General features: G+C 31.3%; 2 protein-coding genes across 2 annotated transcripts in view; one reads left to right on the top strand and one right to left on the bottom strand.

The window, feature by feature from the left end:
* Positions 1-698: 698 nt before the first annotated feature.
* LOC126777928 (protein lethal(2)essential for life-like) lies at positions 699-1447 on the bottom strand. The gene has a single exon (XM_050501245.1). It carries the CDS (start codon positions 1327-1329, stop codon positions 793-795), a length of 537 nt encoding a protein of 178 aa, XP_050357202.1. The 5' UTR covers positions 1330-1447; the 3' UTR covers positions 699-792.
* Positions 1448-2488: 1041 nt separating this feature from the next.
* LOC126777856 (plastin-2) overlaps positions 2489-22666 on the top strand; it is a 57569-nt gene continuing 37391 nt past the window's right edge. Inside the window, exon 1 of the mRNA XM_050501094.1 lies at positions 2489-2829. Within this exon, the coding sequence (XP_050357051.1) occupies positions 2767-2829 (63 nt within the window). The 5' untranslated portion in view covers positions 2489-2766. The remainder of the gene's footprint in view (positions 2830-22666) is intronic.

The following is a 22666-nucleotide window of genomic DNA, read 5'->3' as shown; positions in this document are numbered from 1 at the left end:
GATAAGTGCATAATGTCCCCGTTGGTGGATTCCTCATAGGAATGAAAAACAAAATGAATAAACCCAAAAATTTAAACGTTCTCTCTCCAAAATAATCACCGATACTTGAAGATTATTTATGGAGAAAATAAAAATAATATTCCTTGCTCCATCTTCATTAAAAACCTTTCTGCTCGGGACATTGGTATTTCAATAATGTGTTCTCATAAATAAAAATCACCAGTGTTCATCAACCAGTTTTTTAAGTTATCAAATTATAGTTAATAAACTGTCTTATTCAGATTTAAGCGAGGGTAGCAAACCTTTAGGATCTTTAGAATATGATCTTTACTTGTTTAAATCCCTTCCAATTCGGTTTTTAAGTATTACATTTTGTTGTAAGGTGAGATTAAATTCATCTGAATTTTTAGAATTAGAGAATCGTTGATATAGAAAAAAAAATTAAAATCCTAAAAATAAAATATTTTTTCCAATTAATTCCTTTATATTAAGATATTGTTTATTCTAAATAAAATGTTTTATTCACAAAATATCGAAAATATATTTTTAAATTATAAAACTAAGAAATTTGTTAGTTTATCATTTACGAAATCCAGGACTTAACATGCATTAATATTATCAATAAATAAATTATTTAGACGAATGGATAGTCCATTAATACGGTATAATAGAAGTAGAAAAGAAATAAAAGTCGTAAATTTATATGAACACAAATATTTAATTGAAATTAATCAGTCTTATTAGAACGTAAAATAAGGAATGCCTTAAAATAAAATACTGCAAAAATTTAGTTTACTGGGCTTTGTCGCCATTTGCCTGATCCTTCACTTCCTTACGGACCGGTCCGGTCTGGGTGATAGGAATCGCACGTTCACCTTGCACAGCTGGAGGCACCTTACGTGGAGCGGTGATAGTCAACACACCGTCGGATGACAAACGCGATTCAACGGTCTCTGGAGTACAACCTTCAGGAATCGCATACCGACGTGTGAATTGACGAGAAATGAAGCCGTGTTGGTCTTTTTTCTCTTCGTGCTTGCCTTCGACGACAATATAACCATCAGCAGTTTTCACACTTATCTCTTCAGGATTAAAATGTTGAACGTCCAAATTCACTTGAAATTTGTCCTTGTCGTTCTTGATACTGGATCCGACATCCCGTGCCGCTGCAGCGAGATGACGCCAGGGTCGGTAATACTCACGGTTGACCAAAGGACCAGTAACAACGCCCAAGAGATCATCAGGAGTCAACCCCAATCCAAAGTGCTGGTCTATAAGACGGCGAGGTCGCTCAAGTTCGTAATCCAACAGAAATGGTAGAAGAGCCATTTTCAATAATCTTCGATTTGAGTCAGATTAAATTGAAATATCGCGCCAAAATCGCTGGTTCACAAATCTAGTAGTGATTCGTACGCTTGCTTGTTTTCAAATGATACAGGACAGCGCTTGAATCGCGTATTTAAACGCGCAGCCGTGATTCTAGTCGTAGGTAGAACGTTCGAGAGTCGAGCGTTCGAGAACGTGCTACTCAAAGTCAGGGATTCTCAATTTAGGGTCGCATGTGCATTTCATTTTTGAAATAATCCGTTTAATTGGATCTTGTCAGAAAAATATAATTATGGTAGGCTAATAAAGTTAATATTTGTCTTCAATGAATTATTATTTATTGTGATTTTCTTAAAATTAACTAATCTAAAATTCGTAGGTCTCCTTTTAATTCAACAGGAAATAATTTGTACAGTAACTATTTTTAATTTTTATTTGTATTTATTTAAAGCTTTAATGTAAATAAATAATATATGTTTACAGGAATAATAATTATTTATTCAGAAATCTGTATTACATTACGATTCACGCTGTTTTTTTTTATTGATTTTTAACTAAATGCTTAAACATTAATTATAGTTATATTTAAATATTAAGTTTATTATTTTATTGTTTTTTTTTAATTTCCTGTTTTAACTTTTCTATATATATTTTATATTGCTTTATGTAAATAAAAATATCAACAAAAGAACCTACGTATGTATGTATGTTTGAAAATAAGTTATTAGATTAAAATGTTTTAAAATATATAATAAATTAAAGAACTTAGGAATAATTTTAAAGCGACTCTTTACTTAAAATCCAAAAGGACTTGGCACCTTAAATTTTCGAGAGAATTCTAGAATTACGTCGCGACATCTATTGTTTGGTAGCATAACTATTTAAAACAAGTAACTAACATTATTATACCTATGATAAATTATAGCGTTGTTTTTGTATGCTGCCATCTATTCATATAACTCTAAACTATTACTGATATTTTTTTTGTAATGCAAAATTGTGGAAACATAAATCCAACTAAAAATTTAAAAAAAGTATTTATCTTTATGTTTCATATTTTAATTAATTATAATTTGGAATATGTAATAAATTAAATTATTATTTATTTTTTTTTATTACTAATGGCAATTTTCTTTTTTAATCGAAAAGCGAAGACTCAAGGTAGCCCGGGCTGTCCATTGGTCGTTCGTCGGCATCTACGTAGACTTGAGTTTCATACTTTCGTAGTAAACGTATTACCGCAAGACACTATAGACTGTGAAATTGTGATAATTTCTGTGCGTCTTTTTTATAAATAATAGGGTGTGCTGTGATTTATATACCTTTTTTATACATACTTATTAATTTAAGACTAAAGTGATTTAACACTACTTTTTTACACCTGCGGTACTTTACAGTAGATGTTGTGATTTTTGTTTTTGTGATATTAATTGTGCGACAATGGCAGACAATTCAAAATTGACCGATGAGGAGTTAGCCGACATAAGGGAACAGTTTTCACAGGTATGAAAACACAATTTATTTCGTGTTATTAGCCGGCATGGGTATGGCAGTTAAATGCGCAAGTTCAGTAGGGTGTATATTCCTACTCTGAGATTATGGTACACATGCTGTCTTTTGCAATAATTCGAGATTTTCGCCGTTTAAGGAGTCTACCAGAGAATTTTAGCTTACTTAGCCTTGACTCCGCGTGTGGTCGATTTAAAGACAGTTTGAGGCGTAAATAGTAATGGTTAATATATATAGAAAAAGGTTCCAATATTATACTATTAATTTTACTCTGAAATTCGTGAAGTAGGTAATCATTTTAATTATGTTTTTTACTTTAATTATATTTAATTAAATTGAAATTCCTGGGAAAAATGTTTTTCATATCAAATAGGTACAATTGAGATTTATAATTAAATTAATGCTTATTTCTCATAATCTCAAAAATTAAAATTTTGTTGTAAAAACTTTATTAAAATAACTGGCACATAGATATCATTTATTTAATATCCATTATGAATTAAAATTTCTCAATTGCTCCATTATCTGATTACTTTTTCTAAAATAGATAGAAGTAAATTGCTTTCATATTTATTTAAAACAATCCCTATTAAAACTGATTGTTTTATGAATATTAAAAAAAAAAACAACAATTGAACATTTATTATAATTTAATTTATGTTTTATGGTAGATTCTTGCGATGACAATTAATTAAAAATAAATAAGTTATAATTATAATAAAATGAAAATTTATTATAAGTGTACTTATACATTTAAAAAAATATATATAAATGTCCTTCGGTAAATAATAACTGACTATCAGTAGTTCATGATGAGATAGCAAACTAATGATAGTACTTATCACAAATGGAGGTATCGTTTCTAAAATATTGATATAAGATTTAAAATGGCACTATATTTATTTATTTATATTTCAAAAGCAAAAAGATTATTTTATAAAATGTATGCAAATGAATGTGTTACAAATAAATCGAGAGGTCAATATTTTTATTCGATAGTATGAATGTTTTCTTTTCTTTTAACAATAGGAAAGAAAATTCAATCAATAACAGATGATGTATATTCAAGTAAAGGTTTTTGCTGTTAATGATGTATTTAAAGACTTTACCGGAAATAAAAAATATCCATTCTCAAAATTAAATCTTGACACTTTCCAACAGCATCAATCAAACTGAAATAGTACCAACTGGATCTATAAAGCCAACTCAAAAAGGATTAAATCGGTTCATAAAAAAAAAAATTACACCTGAATATACATTAAAACAATACTTCTTACCTAACAATATCTAAAAATCTAATATTTTTTATGTTAGTTAAAAGCAACTTTTACACTAAAATAAGCATTTTACTTTTTTTTTAAATTTAAAATAGTATTAAATAGATTTTAAAATAGTAAATGCTTAATCGTCGTTTTAAAAGACAAGTAGGGATGCAAAAACGTTTAGTGAACACAAGTCGTGTAATGTAACAAATTCTCCATGCATGCGTCATACATTATACATTACCCATGAGGCAATTTTGCGTTACAACACTATTTAGTATTCCATACTCGTAGACATCTTGCCTTGACACCGTATAGTCCAGTGAGCAAGCAATAACCAAATTGTATCCTTATAGCAATTGCAGTGAAATTTTATTGGAATTATGTAAGAATTCTATTATAATAATTTTATATTGTATTGGTGAAAATACAGTGTGTTGTTTTTTTTATAAATATTAAGTTAAGATAGTTTACAAAACGAAAGAATATTTTTTATCTGTGTTGGGAAAAAATGTTTAAGAGATTTCTGTACTGTAGTTTTGTATAAATAAAAAATTATGCTCAAAAATATGTTATCTTCTCTTGTTTTTATTAAAATATTTCTAAAGCCATAATCAGTATTAAATAAAATTATTTCAATACCTGTAGAAAGTTCGTTTACGAATTGTCGAAGAACATTTTTTTTGATTTTGGAAACAATTATATAAACTTGATGACGTCGGCAATCATAGCGATTCCATTTTTAAAATCAATATAATAATCTTGGTCGTAAAACACCAATTCTAAATTAATAGGTTAAAAATCCCGTGAAATAATATATTTTTTTCATAAAAATATAGTAATAGATAAACTGAAAGTCTAGATACTAAGACGTTTTGCCCGTAGACGTCTGTAATGTATTGATCGGCTGCGTTCAGGGATATACCACGTGCTTAAACATGAAGATTCGTAGAAATAAAAATACTTTTAATGCATATTTATAGCGAATTACGAAATACAAAATTGAATATCTTAAAAATAATGATTAATAAAATTATTATTTATATTCTTAGTTGTTTAGGGGTGATTAGTTAAAAAATGCTGTTTTCTCAGTTCTTCTTATGGATGCCAAAGAGAGATAAATCTGTGTTTAATTAAATATCGGCTAAACAACATTTTTAAGTTAGTAATTCGATATGATATTCAACATATTAACCAGACACATTTTGTTTTACTGTTTTTTTTTTAATATACGTTTATTGTAAGTGGACTGCATTATATTTATAATAAGCGGTTTTCTTTTTATTTTCTCTATAAATATATAATCTGTTGAAACCAATCTTAACTGAAACAACATGGGTTGAAACGTGAAAAAATGCCGATTTCTTTATATAAACAAAATTTCTTGGTAACGTCAGCCATTAATGGTGTTTATGTTACCTCTTAGAGTCTGGAGATTTGAGTAGCTATTGCATTGTTTATATACGATCAGTGGCGTAGCTATCGCAGGGCCAGATAGTGCAGTGCACCAGGGCCCCGGAGCTCAGGGGGCCCTCTAACCTCAGCTTGGAAGAGAGTGGCATGAAAAAAAAAAGAAAAAAATATATTTTCATGTGTGTCGTTGTTTCTTTATTCCCATTTTTTTCTATTAAACACATAGATTCCACCCTCATAGAGACGACGTATGGATTTAGCCTACTAGGTATAAGTTGAACTTAATGTTTCCTGTTCTTGTTCCTATCTATAATTTTGAGGGCCAATATAAGTACGCTGGTGAGGGCTCGAGACTTTCCTTATGCACCGGGGCCCTTGTCCACCTAGCTACGCCACTTTATACGATGTTTACTATCGGACTAGATAGTCGGTTCAACCATTATAAACATTTTAGTACATTTATTTTCTATAACATTTTTAACACCTTATAATAAATAATATATTGTTCTCTTTTAGCACAATTTGAGTTCGAAGTTGTGTCCAACGTTTCTATGTGTTACGCTTCAATATTCAACGTTTAAAACACAAAAAGCAGCTTAATTTTATGTATACATATCTTATATGTGTATCTCTTATTATTAGATGCGAACTTTTATATAATAAAGAAAGAAAAACATTTATGATTAGACGCTTAATTTATGCATGAGCTTAAACGCATTAACCAGGGGCGTTAAATTCTTTTATTAATATGTATTTAATAGCACGCTTCTCTTAAAAAATGATAAACTCACTAAGAATGCGGTCACAAATTCGGCGTGACCCTTGTAGGCTAAAAGGTTTCCGGTATGAGTCATTACCTTGAACGGTACTGCTTATAAAGATTGTGCGATGTTAAAACGAGACCATTTAAGGAAATAACTTATTCAGAAATTATACTCAACGTAGTCATAATGTATGGAAAGGTGATTTATAAATTATAGACATGATTTTGTTGTGTTGGTTGTGTTTATTGCACGTAGTTTTAATATACGTTATCTACTAATGTAATTACAGTATCATTGTTAGCACCTGTGAATGTCCCGCTGCTGGGCTAAGGCCTCGTCTCCTTTTTTTTTTGCGAAGGTTTGGAGCTTATTCCACCACGCTGCTCGTTGGTGGAATACACATGTGGCATACAAATTTGAAACATGCAGGTTTCCTCACGATGTTTTCCTTCACCATCAAGAACGAGATGAATTATAAACACATATTAAGCACATGAAAATTCAGTGATGCTTGCCCGGGTTCGAACCCACGATCATCGGTTAAGATTCACGCGTTCTAACCACCGGGCCATCTCGGCTCTTGCTACTACTACATTACATTACATACGGTAATCTATATATGAAAGAATAAATGACTTGTCAATGTTCATGTTCATGTTCAAGCACATCCCAAACTAGTTTAACACTAACTGAAAAGTGAGTTTGTTAGGTTTTCGCATCTTACTACGCAACCGATTATTATGCAATTTGGCATATACGTTGTCGGGGGTACAGAAAAAGACCTAATAACCTCACAACAAAGCTTATGTTCAGATGTTTGTTTATATAATTAAGCCAAAACTTCTAATTGGTTTTAAACGAATAATAGGTATATCGTATTCCAATTGGAATATTAATAAAGGTAAAAAAACCTTAGTTTTACAAATTGCATGCGATTTTCTATTTCATCATCATCATCAACAGCCAATCATTGTCCACTGCTGAACATAGGCCTCTCCCAAGGTGCGCCAAAGCTCCCTGTCCTCCGCCTTCCGCATCCAGTCGGATTTTCTATTTATATCATTCGAATTGTTTTGCTGTATTACGCACTATTTTGGATTAATTTACCTTGATTTTTATTGTATTATTACAACATTATTCCACTTAATTAGTTATAACCACATTCATTTAAATTTCGAAGTTCCGATTACAACTTCGCGGGTATTTAAAACGCAATTTTTTCGCGAATCCATAGTGAATACCATAGATTATTCAAGATCTCGAACGATGATATCGTGTCAATTGATATCGGTGTTAGAATTGTTTTTTTTTGGGTCTATTCCTGTTGTACTTCGTGGAATATGTCACAGGATTTTAACAAACTTAACAGTTTGAGAGGCAAAGCTATATACTTTTTTTCTGAAAAATGTTTTCAATATTAGAAATGTTACAATGAGATATTTTTAAATTGCATAGATCAAATCAAACATCAATTGTTATTATATTAAAGTTTATTTTTATTGTAAATTGCGTTGACTGGTTTTAATTTCTATTCGATAAATACGTAATCAAATGGGGCTATGTTGAGTGCATTCCATGCATGTTATGCAAACAATAAAACATTATTATTTATCATTGATAACTTTACAGGTATGATGAAACGGAATACTTATATTAGATACGCAATATTGTTATTTGAATTTATATTTCACAAACTGTGACGTCATAATCCGGTCTGCCATTCAGCTAGTTTAATATCTATGATGCGTCATAACGCCTTATTGAGTTTGTCAAATTGTAAAAAATGGTTTTTATTATGAGTAACTATAAATTATAACCAATCACGGTTCAACATATTGCTGCTTTGGCTGTTTAATCTATTTTATATAATGTTTTTCTTAACCATACATGATATTTTAAGTGATAGAAAACTTTCGAATATCCTTTTAATATATATATTTTTTAAAAGTCTAAAATAAATAAAATTATTTACTTATGTTTGTTAATGGAAAAATATTAGTTTCTTTTCATAGAGATATGTTTGTCTTATTTCAAAAAGATAAAGATCATATTTCTCTAATACCATAGTCACGTAGCTTCCTGACCAGTTTGTCTCGTTGCACATAATCAATCTGGTGGTAGGGCTTTGTACAAGCTCGTCCGGGTAGGTACTACTCGCTCATCAGATATCCTACCGCAAAACAGCAGGACTTGGTATTGTTGTGTTCCGGTTTGAAGGGTGAGTGAGCCAGTGTAATTGCAGGCACAAGGGACATAACATCTTAGTTCCCAAGGTTGGCGGCGCATTGGCGATGTAAGCGATGGTTAACATTTCTTACAATGCCAATATCTATGGTTGTTGGTGACCACTTACCATCAGGAGGCCCATATGCTCGTCTTCCTACCTAATAAAAAAAAAAACTTAGATTAGTTCTTGTAACTCCCAAGATTCATAAACTCAACGTTCAATCAGCGTTGTTTTCCAGCGATAAATTTGGATGAAGAGTAAGGAGGAAGAACTTTCTTTTTCAAATGTACATTTCGTAAAAACCTTAATTAGTCCGCCTCTACATTAATACGAAGGTCTCCTCTAAATTTCAAGTCGACATGTCGTGATCGTGATTTTTTTATATTTGTTGTGTTCAGAGTTCATGTGTAATAAGTGTTAACAAACACAAACAAACAAATATAACTCAATAATTATTACACCAGTCTATTTACTGAGCATTTAAAACGGAAGCTGCAATGGTTCTTTATATGACCTAAAATCTAAGCAATATCATTGAACACTGTTATCGCTACCAGTGTAGTGAAAAGAAATAAATAAAATGAAAAATAGTCAATGTTTATAAAGACTTATATTAAACGTTGATAGCTATTTACTGATCTAAAATTCATATGTTTTTAATTACAAGTTACAAGTTTATCCGCGAAGCGATGTGCATCGACCTTGGTTCGGAATGTGGTCACTCCAGCCTTTGTCCTACCTTATGACGCAACACAGTAGCTAGGTCTTATAAAACAACCAATAAGACATGTATACGAACTACTTGGACATATTACTTTTTTTATTTATTTATTACCTTCGTTACGCGACATTTAAAATATAAAAAATAAAATACTTTTAATCTAATATTCCTAATTTAAAATAAACATAAAAAGTATTTCATGTCGTATTCCAATGGCTTAATCGACTTCAGTTGGTACCAAATTTTATAACATAGTTTGAGAGTTTTTAAGTAACAAACTTTTTTGGATCTTTTGTTACTTTACGACTAAAACTCGTTAAATCTATTGGAAGGTTTTAAGCTTGTTCAGTTTATTTTATCCGTTAAAGCCCAGTAACAAAGTTATACGTAAACATGTTTATAGCCTATTCCAACCACAACAGGAATAAACCCAAAAAAAAAACAATTCTAACACCGATATCAATTGACACGATATCATCGTTCGAGATCTTGAATAATCTATGATATTCACTATGGATTCGCGAAAAAATTGCGTTTTAAATACCCGCGAAGTTGTAATCGGAACTTCGAAAGTTAAATAAATGTGGTTTTAACTAATTAAGTGGAATAGTGTTGTATTATAAATAAAGGTAAATTAATCAAGAACTGTTTATAGTGCGTAATACAGCAGAGCAATTAGAAAATCGCATGTAATTTGTAAATCTACGCTTTGTTTACCTATACCCCGAAACAGTCCGAAGATGTCCCACTGCTGAGCAAAGATATACTGAGGGCTTGGAATTTATTCCACCACTTTTTTTTTATAGAATAGGAAGGCGGACGAGCATATGGGCCACCTGATGGTAAGTGGTCACCAAACGCCCTTAGACATTGGCATTGTAAGAAATGTCAACCATCGCTTACATAGTCAATGCGCCACCAACCTTGGGAACTAAGATTTTATGTCCCTTGTGCCTGTAATTACACTCGCTCACTCACCCTTCAAACCGGAACACAACAATAACAAGTACTGCTGTTTTGCGGTAGAATATCTGATAGTGGGTGGTACCTACCCAGACGAGCTTGCACAAAGCTCTACCACCAGTAAAACCACCACGCTCCTCCAGTGCAGTTGATAAATAACATCTATATTATTATTTATAAAATACAAAGTGGTTAATAAAACCATTGCATGCTTAATTAAATATCAAGAATACTACGATATAATGTTAAGTAAACAATGTCGTTAATACAGATATTCCTAGTATCAATTCTTATTTGTTATTCAAATTGAATTTATTACATAATAAACTGTTTGTGACCTTCAAGTCTAGAGTGAATAGGCATCTTTTAGGCAAATGCGCTCCATCTTAGACTGTATCATCACTTTCCATCAGGTGTGATAAGTCAAGCGCTAGCTTATATATTAAAAAAAATTATCGTCTTCAAAATACCGTAGTAACATTAAACACAAACTCATTTAATCAGTAATTAATGGATGCTTTAATTATTAATTATAATGCTATGTAAATTTAACTAAAATTTATATATGTTGGATGTTTGTTCCTGGACGATTATGTCGTGGGATAAAACGATGGATACTCTTAAGTATTCAAGAAAATCATTATGTTTTATTTATGCCTAGCGAAGCAGTTGGTGTTTAATAATTTATTCGATTATTTATTGATAAGTGTCAATTGCCATCGAATTCAAAGAAACGATATTGATTTCATCGCTTCGTTACATTTTAAACTGTCAGTTGATTTGGCACCGATACAATTACTTTGTTTACACAATTAAAAAACAGCACGTTAATGACAGATGCGATATAAAACTGTCAATGCAATTTAGACATGGCTGAATGCCACAATTTGACGGAGTATGGGATAAAACTGAACACGAGGCTGTATGTTGTAATACCTTTGCCAAGAGGAAAAAAAAAGTTAAACTGCCAACCACGCTTTTAATAAGTTATAGAGTCTACCACCGATTCTTAAAGTAATATCTCAGATTTGAGAAGAACCGGCGAAATAAAGTAAGGAAAAAATGTTGTTTCATCATTTTCGTACCATTTTTAATTATTACACATAAAATATATTTAACCTTTAGTTTCACTGTTTTTATTTGAAAAAAAAAAATACGATTAATATTAACAGCTGCCATAAACAAGTCAAAATAGTCAATTTCTCATCTATTTTTACAAAAAGCCGTATAATTATAGTCGCATAACTTAAAATCTTAGCCTTAATTATAAAGGTTAATAATTCAGTGTCTTTAAAAACACACAGAACATGTCAATAATTGTCAAAAAAAACACATAGTTTTTTTTTAAATGTTAGTACTCAATATTCAACAAGAAGAGTTTATTGATGTTAAGTTATTCAATTTTATCCCTTATATATAAATATAATTATAAATAAATTATTTTGAAGCACCGGAATGAAAGAAATTGTTCAATTTGTTTGGAAAATAATTAGGGGCCTCCATTTCTTTGTTGCCCCAGGGTCTTCAGAACTCTAAAGCCGGCTCTGCATCCGTTGCTTCGCTCCCGTCCGGGAACAATGCACCGTGCATCCACCATCTCTGTATAAAAAATTAAGTCGAACGTTTGATTCATTTCATGAAAGTGGAACAAACCAACAAACACTTTCGCATATATATATATATATATATATATATTATTACTTATTATTTTTACATATGTACCGTTACGATCGATGAAATAAATCCGCGAGGCGTATCGCGTCACGAACTTTGCGAGCGTACAATTTATTACCGATAAAAAACATTTATGTGTATGCCACATACGTATATACCACACTTTTTTGTACCCTGTATGTGTACGTGATAATACGTAGAATATCGCTGTCTTAAATAAAATAAAAATGTAACAAAATGTACTAGAGGGTAAAAGTCTCGATTGTTTTTTTATTATTATTATTAAATGATTTTCTAATTGTATATTTCTATCAGTAGTAAAACTGAAGTCGGTGCCCAAAAATGTTTTATGTTTACTATTTTTCACTTTATATAATATGGGATAAGTGAGTTTATTTGTTACACTTTCACGTCTACTCAAATGGTTCTGAACTTTTGCATAAACGTCAGGAGTATATGGCCTATAACCGGAGCAAGTATTTAATATCGGAGGCCACCTCAAAATCCTTATCCTGGTTTCCAGGAAATCTAGGAAAAATTATCCCAGAATCATCATCTCGAAGGTCATGATTATATAACGCAATACTAACAGTAGACATGGTTTTCGACACTTTTAATGCTCTTAGAAAGAAATGTTATGCTTTCTATACAATTAAATATTGTCCACTGTTTCGTATAACAGGAAATAATCAATTATTATTATTAATTTCATAACGATTATTATTAAATATCATTTATATTTTGATACATAATTAAGGTTAAATTTTAATTAATGTTATCTATCCTATTCTAGTGTACGTTGTGTTGAACTCCAGTAATTGGGAGTACATTCAAGCACTAATCACTTATAAATAAGCTTTAATTTTTGGATTTTGATTATATATGATGATAAAAGTTAAAGTTTTTATTATTAAATTAAGACCAGAATGAATAAGTGTTGAAATTAAAAAAAAAAGTCATGAATTGTATCTACATATTATAATTTTATATGTATTGTATGTGAATTATATTTTAATCTAAGGATAGCGGTGACAAGTTATTCGATCTGACCTCCCGTCTCGTTACAGTTTTGAATGCCACTGACCGAAGCTGGTTTTGCGTTACAACTGTGTTGCAGATCTGATTTCTTGTATTGATGCTTTTTTATATGAGCATAATATTGATTTTATAACTTAAATTCATAGACCGATATATGTATATATGAACTTAATAAGAAGTGTTTTGGATGTTTTACGATTCATATTTGTTAATCATAAAGTATACTGTTAATATTACATTGTTAAAATATTTTAAAATATTATTGTCTGGTTTCGTGTCATGCGGAAGTTGCATGGATTTTAGTTCTAATTAGCATGGCTGATACTCTGTTTTATGTGGCTGTATATTGCTAGTTTGCCGCCACGGCTTTGCCCGCTTGCGTATTTGCAGATAACACGTATATAAAATTTCATGAGGATCGGTTGAGTAGTTAACACGTAAAACCGTTACTAGAGAAAAATTAAACTCACTTTTGTATCTATAATGTTATGTAGGATATTTTTGAAATCGAATATCAGATAAACTTCATTCCTAGTAATGAAATGTTTTAAAGGATAATTGTATAATTAATAATTACTGCCTCGTTGGTCTAGTGGCTTGATATAAGGAAGCAGACCCGGAGTTCCTGGGTTCAATTCCCAGGTCGGGCTATTAAAAAGTTATTGGGTTTTTCTGTCAGAAAAATTCTCAGTAGCAGCCCGAAGTCTGGAAGTTGGAAGTGTGAACACTCCCTTGCCTCGGAAAGCACGTAAAGCCGTTGGTCCTGCGCCTGAACTCTTTCCGGTCGTGTCGGATTGCCGTCCCATCGGATTATGAGAGTTAAGGAATAGAGAGTGCACCTGTGTTTGCGCACACCCTTGTGCACTATAATATCTCCTGCGTAGTTGGCTAATCTCTCTTGAGATTGGCCGCCGTGGCCGAAATCGGTCTGGAGGACATTATTATAATTAATAATTGATCCCGGTCCATAAACGTATAAGTTCAAATATTAATTATAATATGTATTTATATGTACATATAAAAGTCAAATGTTTTTATATAATTCCTGAAATTAACTACATAACACCATATTAGTAGAGGATTGTTCCTACCATCCTCTAATAATATGGTGCTTATCATTCTTGTTTTTGAGCCTAATTTATGAAATTATTGAAACAATTTCCTTGTCATTATTTTTAAATTTAATTTGCTACTTTGTTATGTTAATGACAGCATTATTAGGTCACGTTATATTTTAAGTAAATCGTTTGGTTCTATGACATAAACGTTCGCTCAATTATTGGCGGAACAATATCAATCACCCAACAAATCAACCAAATATTACATTATATAAAAATATAACTATTGAATGTCTATTAATAATAGTTATGAAAATGTTATTTATTTTAAGTATGCAAAAGTCTAGTGTAGTTGGATATTACTCAATCACGCCAAAATTGCTGAACGAACAGCTGTAACTTGATAAGTAGGTTGAATAGAACATAGTTTATTTTATTATTTTTTTAAAAAATGAGCGAGATGTTACATATAAACAGCTAACATTTCAATCAATGAATATTAGACAATGAAGAGAATTTCACTGGTGGTAGGGCTTTGTCTGGGTAGGTCCCACCCACTCATCAGATATTTTACCGCAAAACAGCAACACTTGGTATTGTTGTGTTCCGGTTTGAAGGGCGAGTGAGCCAGTGTAATTACAGACAAGGCAGAGCTAGTGTCAGACGTGGTTAACATTTCTTACAATGCCAATGTCTATGGACGTTTGTGACCACTTACTATCAGGTGGCCTATATCCTCGTCGGCCTACCTATTCTATAAAATAGCAGTAAGTGACGCTAAAGTTATTGAGTTCTCAGGTGTACACTGATGTAGGTTTAATTAAACAATACAAGTTGTAAATGAGAAAAAAAAAAAACAAGTGACTCAAGTTACGCGATACGCTGTGCGTGACCTCTCGCCCGTACAGTTTGAAAGCCACTGACCGCTAGTGTTACCTTATGAATGTCATGGCATTGTATTGACGCTTTCTTGTTAGGATAATAATGTTCGCTACATAAACTTTAATATAATTTATATTATATACTTTTTAAAACACGGATAATTTAATCTTTAGTTAGTTTCTATACATGATAAAAACCTTTATGGAGTCTACACGGACGAAGCGAAAGAATAGAAGACCACCCTGCCTCTCCAAGTTGTGAGGAAGTGCCACAAAATTGTATTTATTTTTGTATATATTTTATCTATAAATAATTAAAATTCGACAGTGCAGTTTACCCAAAAAACTATTTATTGCATAGAAGCTGGACTTTTACATTTTCCTAACTACACTACCAACTGCTCTTACAATAAAATTATAATAATAATTTAATTACATACTAGCTAGTTTAATTGTGAGATTTTTATAACAATTTGATTGGCATACAAAATTTGTTAAATGTACTTAGTATTAATTTACATAAAACGGTCCTCACATTTTTATTACATATTTTATTACTATGTCTGTCTCTTTAACAAAACAATATTGTTACTAAGTAGCTGTAAAAACGATTCGTAATATCTGACTGTTTTATTGCTCGATACCGCAAGCTTTCACAAGACCGACGACAATAATATTACTTTATTGTGGTTGTGAAGTAATGAATCATTACTTTATATTTGATTTGACTCGAAAGTTGACCGCAACCCACGTTCACATTTTATATAGTAAGTAAATACATAGATGAATGAGTCAGTATACACATTATGTACTATTAATAATAGCCCGTTCCTTGGTTTTGTGTGCGTATTATCGGTTTATACTCTAGCCTGTTTCGTACATATTTTCATTACATAAATCTTATGTCATTAATCATTATTAATAAATAGGTCTTGGTGTGATGTAGTCCAGTCTATGATTTTTCTCAATAACCAAAAATAATTATTTAAATCGAACTGTAGTACATAAAATAAGCGTGCTTTAAATTAAAAACGTATATATGTATATATACATATGTATAATATAAAAACAGCTGAATCAAAATGAAAATGTAACGTAAAAATTATTTCGTGATTTTATAATTTGCTGTTTGACGGTAGAAAATGTAATGAGTGGGTACCTACTTAGATGGCTTGCACAAAGCCTGGTGGTAGGGCTTTGTGCAAGCTCGTCTGGGTAGGTACCACCCACTCATCAGATATTCTACCGCAAAACAGCAATACTTGATATTGTTGTGTTCCGGTTTGAAGGGTGAGTGAGCCAGTGTAATTACAGGCACAAGGGACATAAAATCTTAGTTCCCAAGGTTGATGGCGCATTGGCTATAAGCGATGGTTGACATTTCTTACAATGCCAATGTCTAAGGGCGTTTGGTGACCACTTACCATCAGGTGGCCCATATGCTCGTCCACCTTCCTATTCTATAAAAAAAAAAAAAAATTTTCAAAGTGAGTTGAAAAGTCGAAGTTACGTGTATGATAGAAGTACAACGAAGTCGGCTTGGTAATAAAATATTACTTATCAATGCTATTTCAATGCTTAGCTTAATGGCAAGAGATTTTTCAGTGTGTTTGTAACGTTATCTCATTATTTATTTATTATATACTCTACACACATATATACTCTATAAAAATAAGTACACATATACAGACAATCAAGACGCTTATACACTAATCAGATAGCCGTATTTATCCTTTCTAACAGCTGGAAAGTAAGTGAATGTGTATTAAGGGCCCGTTTCAAAGTAATATAACGTAAAATATTCCTCGCAGCTGGTGAATCAACGACGTTCTGATTTCGCTAATAATATTCAATTGGTGACGACACTGATTAGGCTCATACATATTCTTAGAACAATTGCCTGATAACATTAATAAACGCTGTGGCAAAACGTATGTTGAAGTTGAGATGGTGTTTGTTTCATTTGTATTGAAATACGTAAATCGCTTTTGGGGTATAATCAACTTAGTGCTGTGTATTAAATAAAAAAAAAAAAAAACAGTATAAGGGACTTGATTCATGATAAATAAGTTTTCGCCCGCGTGTTTTGGGGAGGGGGGTGAGGCGAGCTAGGTACTAAAAGTATTCTATATCCTTGGGGTTCATACCTGATTTATATCAAATTACATCAAATCGGATACGTGGTTTAGGCGTGTAAGCGTAACAGACAAATAGACAGAGTTACTTTCGTTTCGTTCATCGTCATTTTTACTTACAAATATTCATATATTTCAACAATAAATGTAGATTTACTAATATAAAATATATTTATTAATGTGTTCGTTTCTAGTTCATATCTTAATAATTGTTCAGTTTGTGCGACAATTGTCCAAGGAGCATAATCAAACCTGCTACTACAACATGTCCAAGCTCCTACATCGTTAGATTTATAATAATGTTTAGTTTTTCTTATTATTGTTTTTTATAATATTGGTAGGCGGACGAGCATGTGGGCCACCTGATGGTAAGTGGTCACCAACGCCCATAGAAATTGGCATTGTAAGAAATGTTAACCATTGCTTACATCGCCAACGCGCCACCAACCTTGGGAACTAAGCTGTTATGTCCCTTGTACCTGTAATTACACTGGCTCACTCGCCCTTCAAACCGGAACACAACAATACCAAGTGTTGCTGTTTTGCGGTAGAATATCTGATGAGTGGGTGGGACCTACCCAGACAAAGCCCTACCACCAGTGAAATTCTCTTCATTGTCTAACATTCATTGTTTGGAATGTTAGCTGTTTATATGTAACATCTCGCTCATTTTTAAAAATAATAAAATAAACTATGTTCTATTCAACCTACTTATCAAGTTACAGCTGTTCGTTCAGCAATTTTGGCGTGATTGAGTAATATCCAACTACACTAGACTTTTGCATACTTAAAATAAATAACATTTTTATAACTATTATTATTAGACATTCAATACCTATATTTTTATATAATGTAATATTTGCAATTGATCGCCTTAATGTATAAATTTGAATTATATGACATCAAAAAATCGGCTCATTTGAAAGACGTCACAGATAACATTGATAAGATTAAAAACATACCTAATCAACCTTTGCCGAAATATGTTTTATGATAAGTAACAAATAATTTAAAACTAAAGCTGTAAAGTGCTATTTTCCTATAAAATAGATAATATTAGATAAGATAAACAGTCATTAAAAACTTTAAACGTGGAATCGAAATGACCATGGGTAGTATTTTTATGTTTTTTTTTCTTTTAACAGTAGTTTCGTAATAAAGGCAGAAGTTTTTACATCCAAAATTAATGAATTAGCAATTTAATATTAGTTCCATTGATTCTGTTTGTACTTGTTTTCGTTCTAAGTATATAATAATAAACTTTATATACATACATAATAAACTTTATGTGTTCACACTACAGTCGTGACTCATAACCTAACTAGTTTTGTTACAACGCAATTGTTGCTAATCTGACCGGTTCCGTTGTCCATTTCAGAAAGGGTTCAAAAATCAATAGTTATTATGCATAGGGTTCTTACCCCTTTTTTATTTAATGAACGTCAGATGGCCAGTGTTTCTGACACTTTTAATATAAAATATTTTTCTACAAAAGCTGATGATAATCTAGAATGTCCTGGGTTGAAATATAATTCGTAATAAATAGTATCGCGTTTTTATATAGATAAATATGCCCCTATCGAATGTTTTATATTATTTATCTATTAGAATTATCAACTTTATGCTAACCTTCGTCAATAGATAGAATAGACTGTCTCAGAACTGTTTATATTAATCCTTATACATATTTATAAATGAAGTACTAATAAAGTAACTTAAAAACTTAAAGTTAAAAACTCCTTGCCGTGAGCTTTCTTTAATTGTGATTTTAATTTTAAATAAGTAGTCGGGAGTTAAACTTGAACCGACAAAGAAATTCCTTTACATAAGACGTCTCTTTTTCTCATCTAAGACACCCCTTAACTGAACAGCATCCCGCCGTATCAAAGGATATAATTATTAAATCCTTTTAATCGCTGAGAGCTCAAAAGTACCAGGCTCGCATAACTCGATGGCGGTGTTCACAATCACAAAGAAGGTTTGTCCTACCGCTAACACACACAATCAAATCGTTTTATTCGTTCTGCTTAGGTCAACAGACGATGACTCACTACTGCGCATTGGCTGAAAAGTGGGCTTAAGGCATTCGAATATGCCTCTCTCACACGCTGTCTAAATATCTTCGCTATAAGCGGTTATTGAAAATTTTAATGGACGAAACATCGAGTATAAAACTTTAAAACAGTATATTTTTTACGTTAATGATGTTTCAAAGATGAATAATTATTTTTAGGTATTAATACGAAGATGCTATTATTGGATTTAAATTTTCAATATAGTAATTATCTTGTAATTTTTTATAAATTAAAGAGTAATTTGATAAATTTAATCTCTAACTTCGCGAGACAAAAACAAACTTACTGCTTATGATTGTATGTCATATATATACAGACAAAAATACTTGTAACTCGGTATAGTTAATCGTAATTTCATTGTTTGACGAAGAATAGAATTTGTGATTCATTTGGTTACAATGTTTTCAATTTCCTTATTTAAGTGTACGCACATATTTCAAGACCTTGATACAATCAACAATAGTATTAAAATGAAACTCACTTTAAATAATTTTCACAATAAATACTTTATATATATTTATTATTAAAAAGAATAGATATTTTATTCAATTGTATAATAATATATGATAAATAGACCCACATGTATTCCACCAATCCGCACTGGAGCAGCGTGGTGGAATAAGATCCAAACCTTCTCCTCCAAAAAAGAGAGGGGGCCTTAGCCCAGCTGTGGGACATTCACAGGCTGTTACTTAGTTACCAAAGTTGCGATGTATACAAATATATGAAAATAATAATTATATTACGAGGGTCTTAGTCGGTAGAGTATACGGTCTTAACCGAAGGTCAAGTCTTCATATCGGGCATATATATATATTTATAAATCATCTAATGCTTGGAACCACATCGTTATAAATTTACATGCAGCAGCCGAAGTGCAGCAGCGAGGTGAAATTAACTCCTAACCATCACGTCATATTAACATGGACATTTACGGGATGAACATTATTATTAATGACATTTTTTTAAATATTTTCTGTCTGTGCCAGGGTCACGAAAACTTAGAATTCAAAATATGTATTTTCGAAATTACTTGTGATCGGAGTCGTTCACATAGATCGTTAAATAAATAAAGTATTCGGGTAATGATGTATACCGACAAACAAGTCATACATAATATAATCTTTATTCTAATATTCACGTGTTTAATTTGGTACTCGGTAATCACACCTTGGTGCCTCCCACCCGTGTCCAAAGTAAATAATTCTTGTCTCAACTTATAACGTGATATATTTCGTTTGTATTCCCATGAACACTTAAGAATAAATGATTTAAAAAAAAAAAAAAACAAGTTTTTATTCACACAATTGGGTGTCCTTGCTGTTGACCGTTAAAGAGTACTATTTTCTTGAAATGCATTGTCATCGGAAAATTGCAATTACATATGATAAGAAGAAGTGGTTCTAATTCAGCAATTGTTATACATTTAATTCAATACATTACGACTTAAAAGTACGTTTAGAAGCGCTACTCGAATAAAGAATAATTTGATTTGACTCGATCGAACATTGTTATACAATGTTCTGTCTTATTCTTGCAAATACCAAATTACTATTGACAGAAAGAGATATAATTTTATTACTATTCATCAACTTAACAATAAAGCAATGAATACAATAATAATTCTCCTCCACCTGAATGTTGCACGTGCGCAGGCTTCACTCCACAAATAGTAAGCTGGTAATAGCCATACTTGTTTGTTTATTACTACTACGTGTAACGGAACGGCTAATTGCCTTTCGAGCTAATTCAAACTTAGTTTTTGATGCTTTTAACGATCGACTAAAGATCTCTGCTTTGTAAATAGTTTAACTAAAAATAGAACGAAATATTTTTTTGTGTCACATGAGGTTCGGCATGCTTTTCCATTGAACAGGAAACCAAGTAGGTATTTATAATTTGTTGTATTATGAGTATTGTCTATCACATCATCGTAACCATATTTTGGAAGATTATTGTGCTTTGATCTTTATCATATAATTTTTTTTTAAACCATATTATACATAATTTATTGGCTGTAAATAACTCACTGTAGGTCTAAAAACCGTCCATTTTCGGATGTTAGATAGTTCGGACTGATTCCAAATAGTACGGCTCAAGATTTTAACATGGACGGTTAGCTTTTTATATCATGTGGCTACACTGGAATCATAGATTTAGTAATGTTAAGCCAACTAGCTAGACTTCCATATAAATGATGATCACGATGACGTCATTCGTATCGATTTCGGCAATACCGTTCTCAAGGGAGACAAGCCGTCTGCGCGAAAATGATAGTGCCCAAACAAAAGTGCATCCTCATAATTCCATTGGACCGCAAGTCTGGCATGATCAGAAAGAGGTCAAACGCAAACCAAAGGCTTTACGTGCTTTCCGATGAAAGATACATTCAAATGTTTTAAATTAATGAAATAAATTAAACTCGTAATAAATATAAATTTAATTTTATTCATAACATCATGAATATATTATTAAAAAATGGTAGCTGTGATCTGATTATATATTTTAGATATTAATTTGTTTTATACATAATAGTGATTATGTTTTAATTTATTTATTTCTTTCTTATTTATATTTTTTATAATATATCTTGTGTTTTGTATCTTTTTTTTTAAATATTTGTATTAAATTAATATTGCAAACTATTATTGGTTAAGTTTTGTTAATATTTCTATTTTATTCAATTTAATAAAATCGTTTGTTTCCAAAATAAATAAATTAGAAGATTTTATATGACTCAACTTAGTTTGATAGACACTCAATGCATAATTTTAATGTAAGTACATTATTACGTCATCATAATCTAATATAACATAATATATTAGGTATCTAACGTGTATACATAGCTATTAATAATTATTTTAATTAACTAACCTACACTGTCAGTTCGTAAAACATGGTAATTGTAAATCATGAGTGCAATTCTGTAAGACATATCTTACTTGAGATATGTCTAAAATCAACTTCAGGTGATGTTCTGCGGTGTTTTGATTTTGTTTTGATTTATTATTATTTATATAGGTAAGTAGACTGACAAGCCACTTGATGTTAACTTTGGTGCTCTAAGAAATATTAACCATTCCTTGCATCGTTAAATCGCCACCAAACTTGGTAACACAGAAACAGAATGCAATAACTTTCACAGTCCTGCAGTCGACGTTCTAAAATTTTTATACGGATTTTGGTATCATAAAGAAATAATTTAACGCTTACGTAATAAAATCAACTATCTATCTATGTGATTCTAAAGATATGTCTCTTGTCCTATACTATCTATCTGTGAAAATACAAAATTTATTTTAATAAATCGTTCATCTTTACAAAACGACTTTATCCACTTGACTGCCTCGGTCTAGTGGCTAGATGTAAGGTCGCAAATCCCGAGGTCCTGGGTTCAAAGCCCACTGCAGTTAATGGTTTTTTCTGTCAAAAAAATCTCAATAGCAGCCCGGAGTCTGAAGTTTAAAGTATGTACACATCAGTACCTCGGAAAGCACTTAAAGACGATTTGCCGTCCGTTGGAATGGCAAATAGATAATTATGCACTATAACATCTGCTGCGTATTTATATATTTATTCTACAAATTGATATATCGGGCGAAGCCGCGTGCACAGCACGT

Source organism: Nymphalis io, chromosome 24, assembly GCF_905147045.1.
Source record: "Nymphalis io chromosome 24, ilAglIoxx1.1, whole genome shotgun sequence".
NCBI classification, from domain to species: Eukaryota; Metazoa; Arthropoda; class Insecta; order Lepidoptera; family Nymphalidae; genus Nymphalis; species Nymphalis io.
The sequence above is the reverse complement of the archived record's forward strand: the minus strand, read 5'-3'. Positions and strand labels throughout refer to the sequence as shown.

What these genes read in the sequence shown, in the direction of transcription:
- LOC126777928 (XM_050501245.1), bottom strand. Translation starts at nt 1,329, where the DNA reads ATGGCTCTTCTACCATTTCTGTTGGATTACGAACTTGAGCGACCTCGC.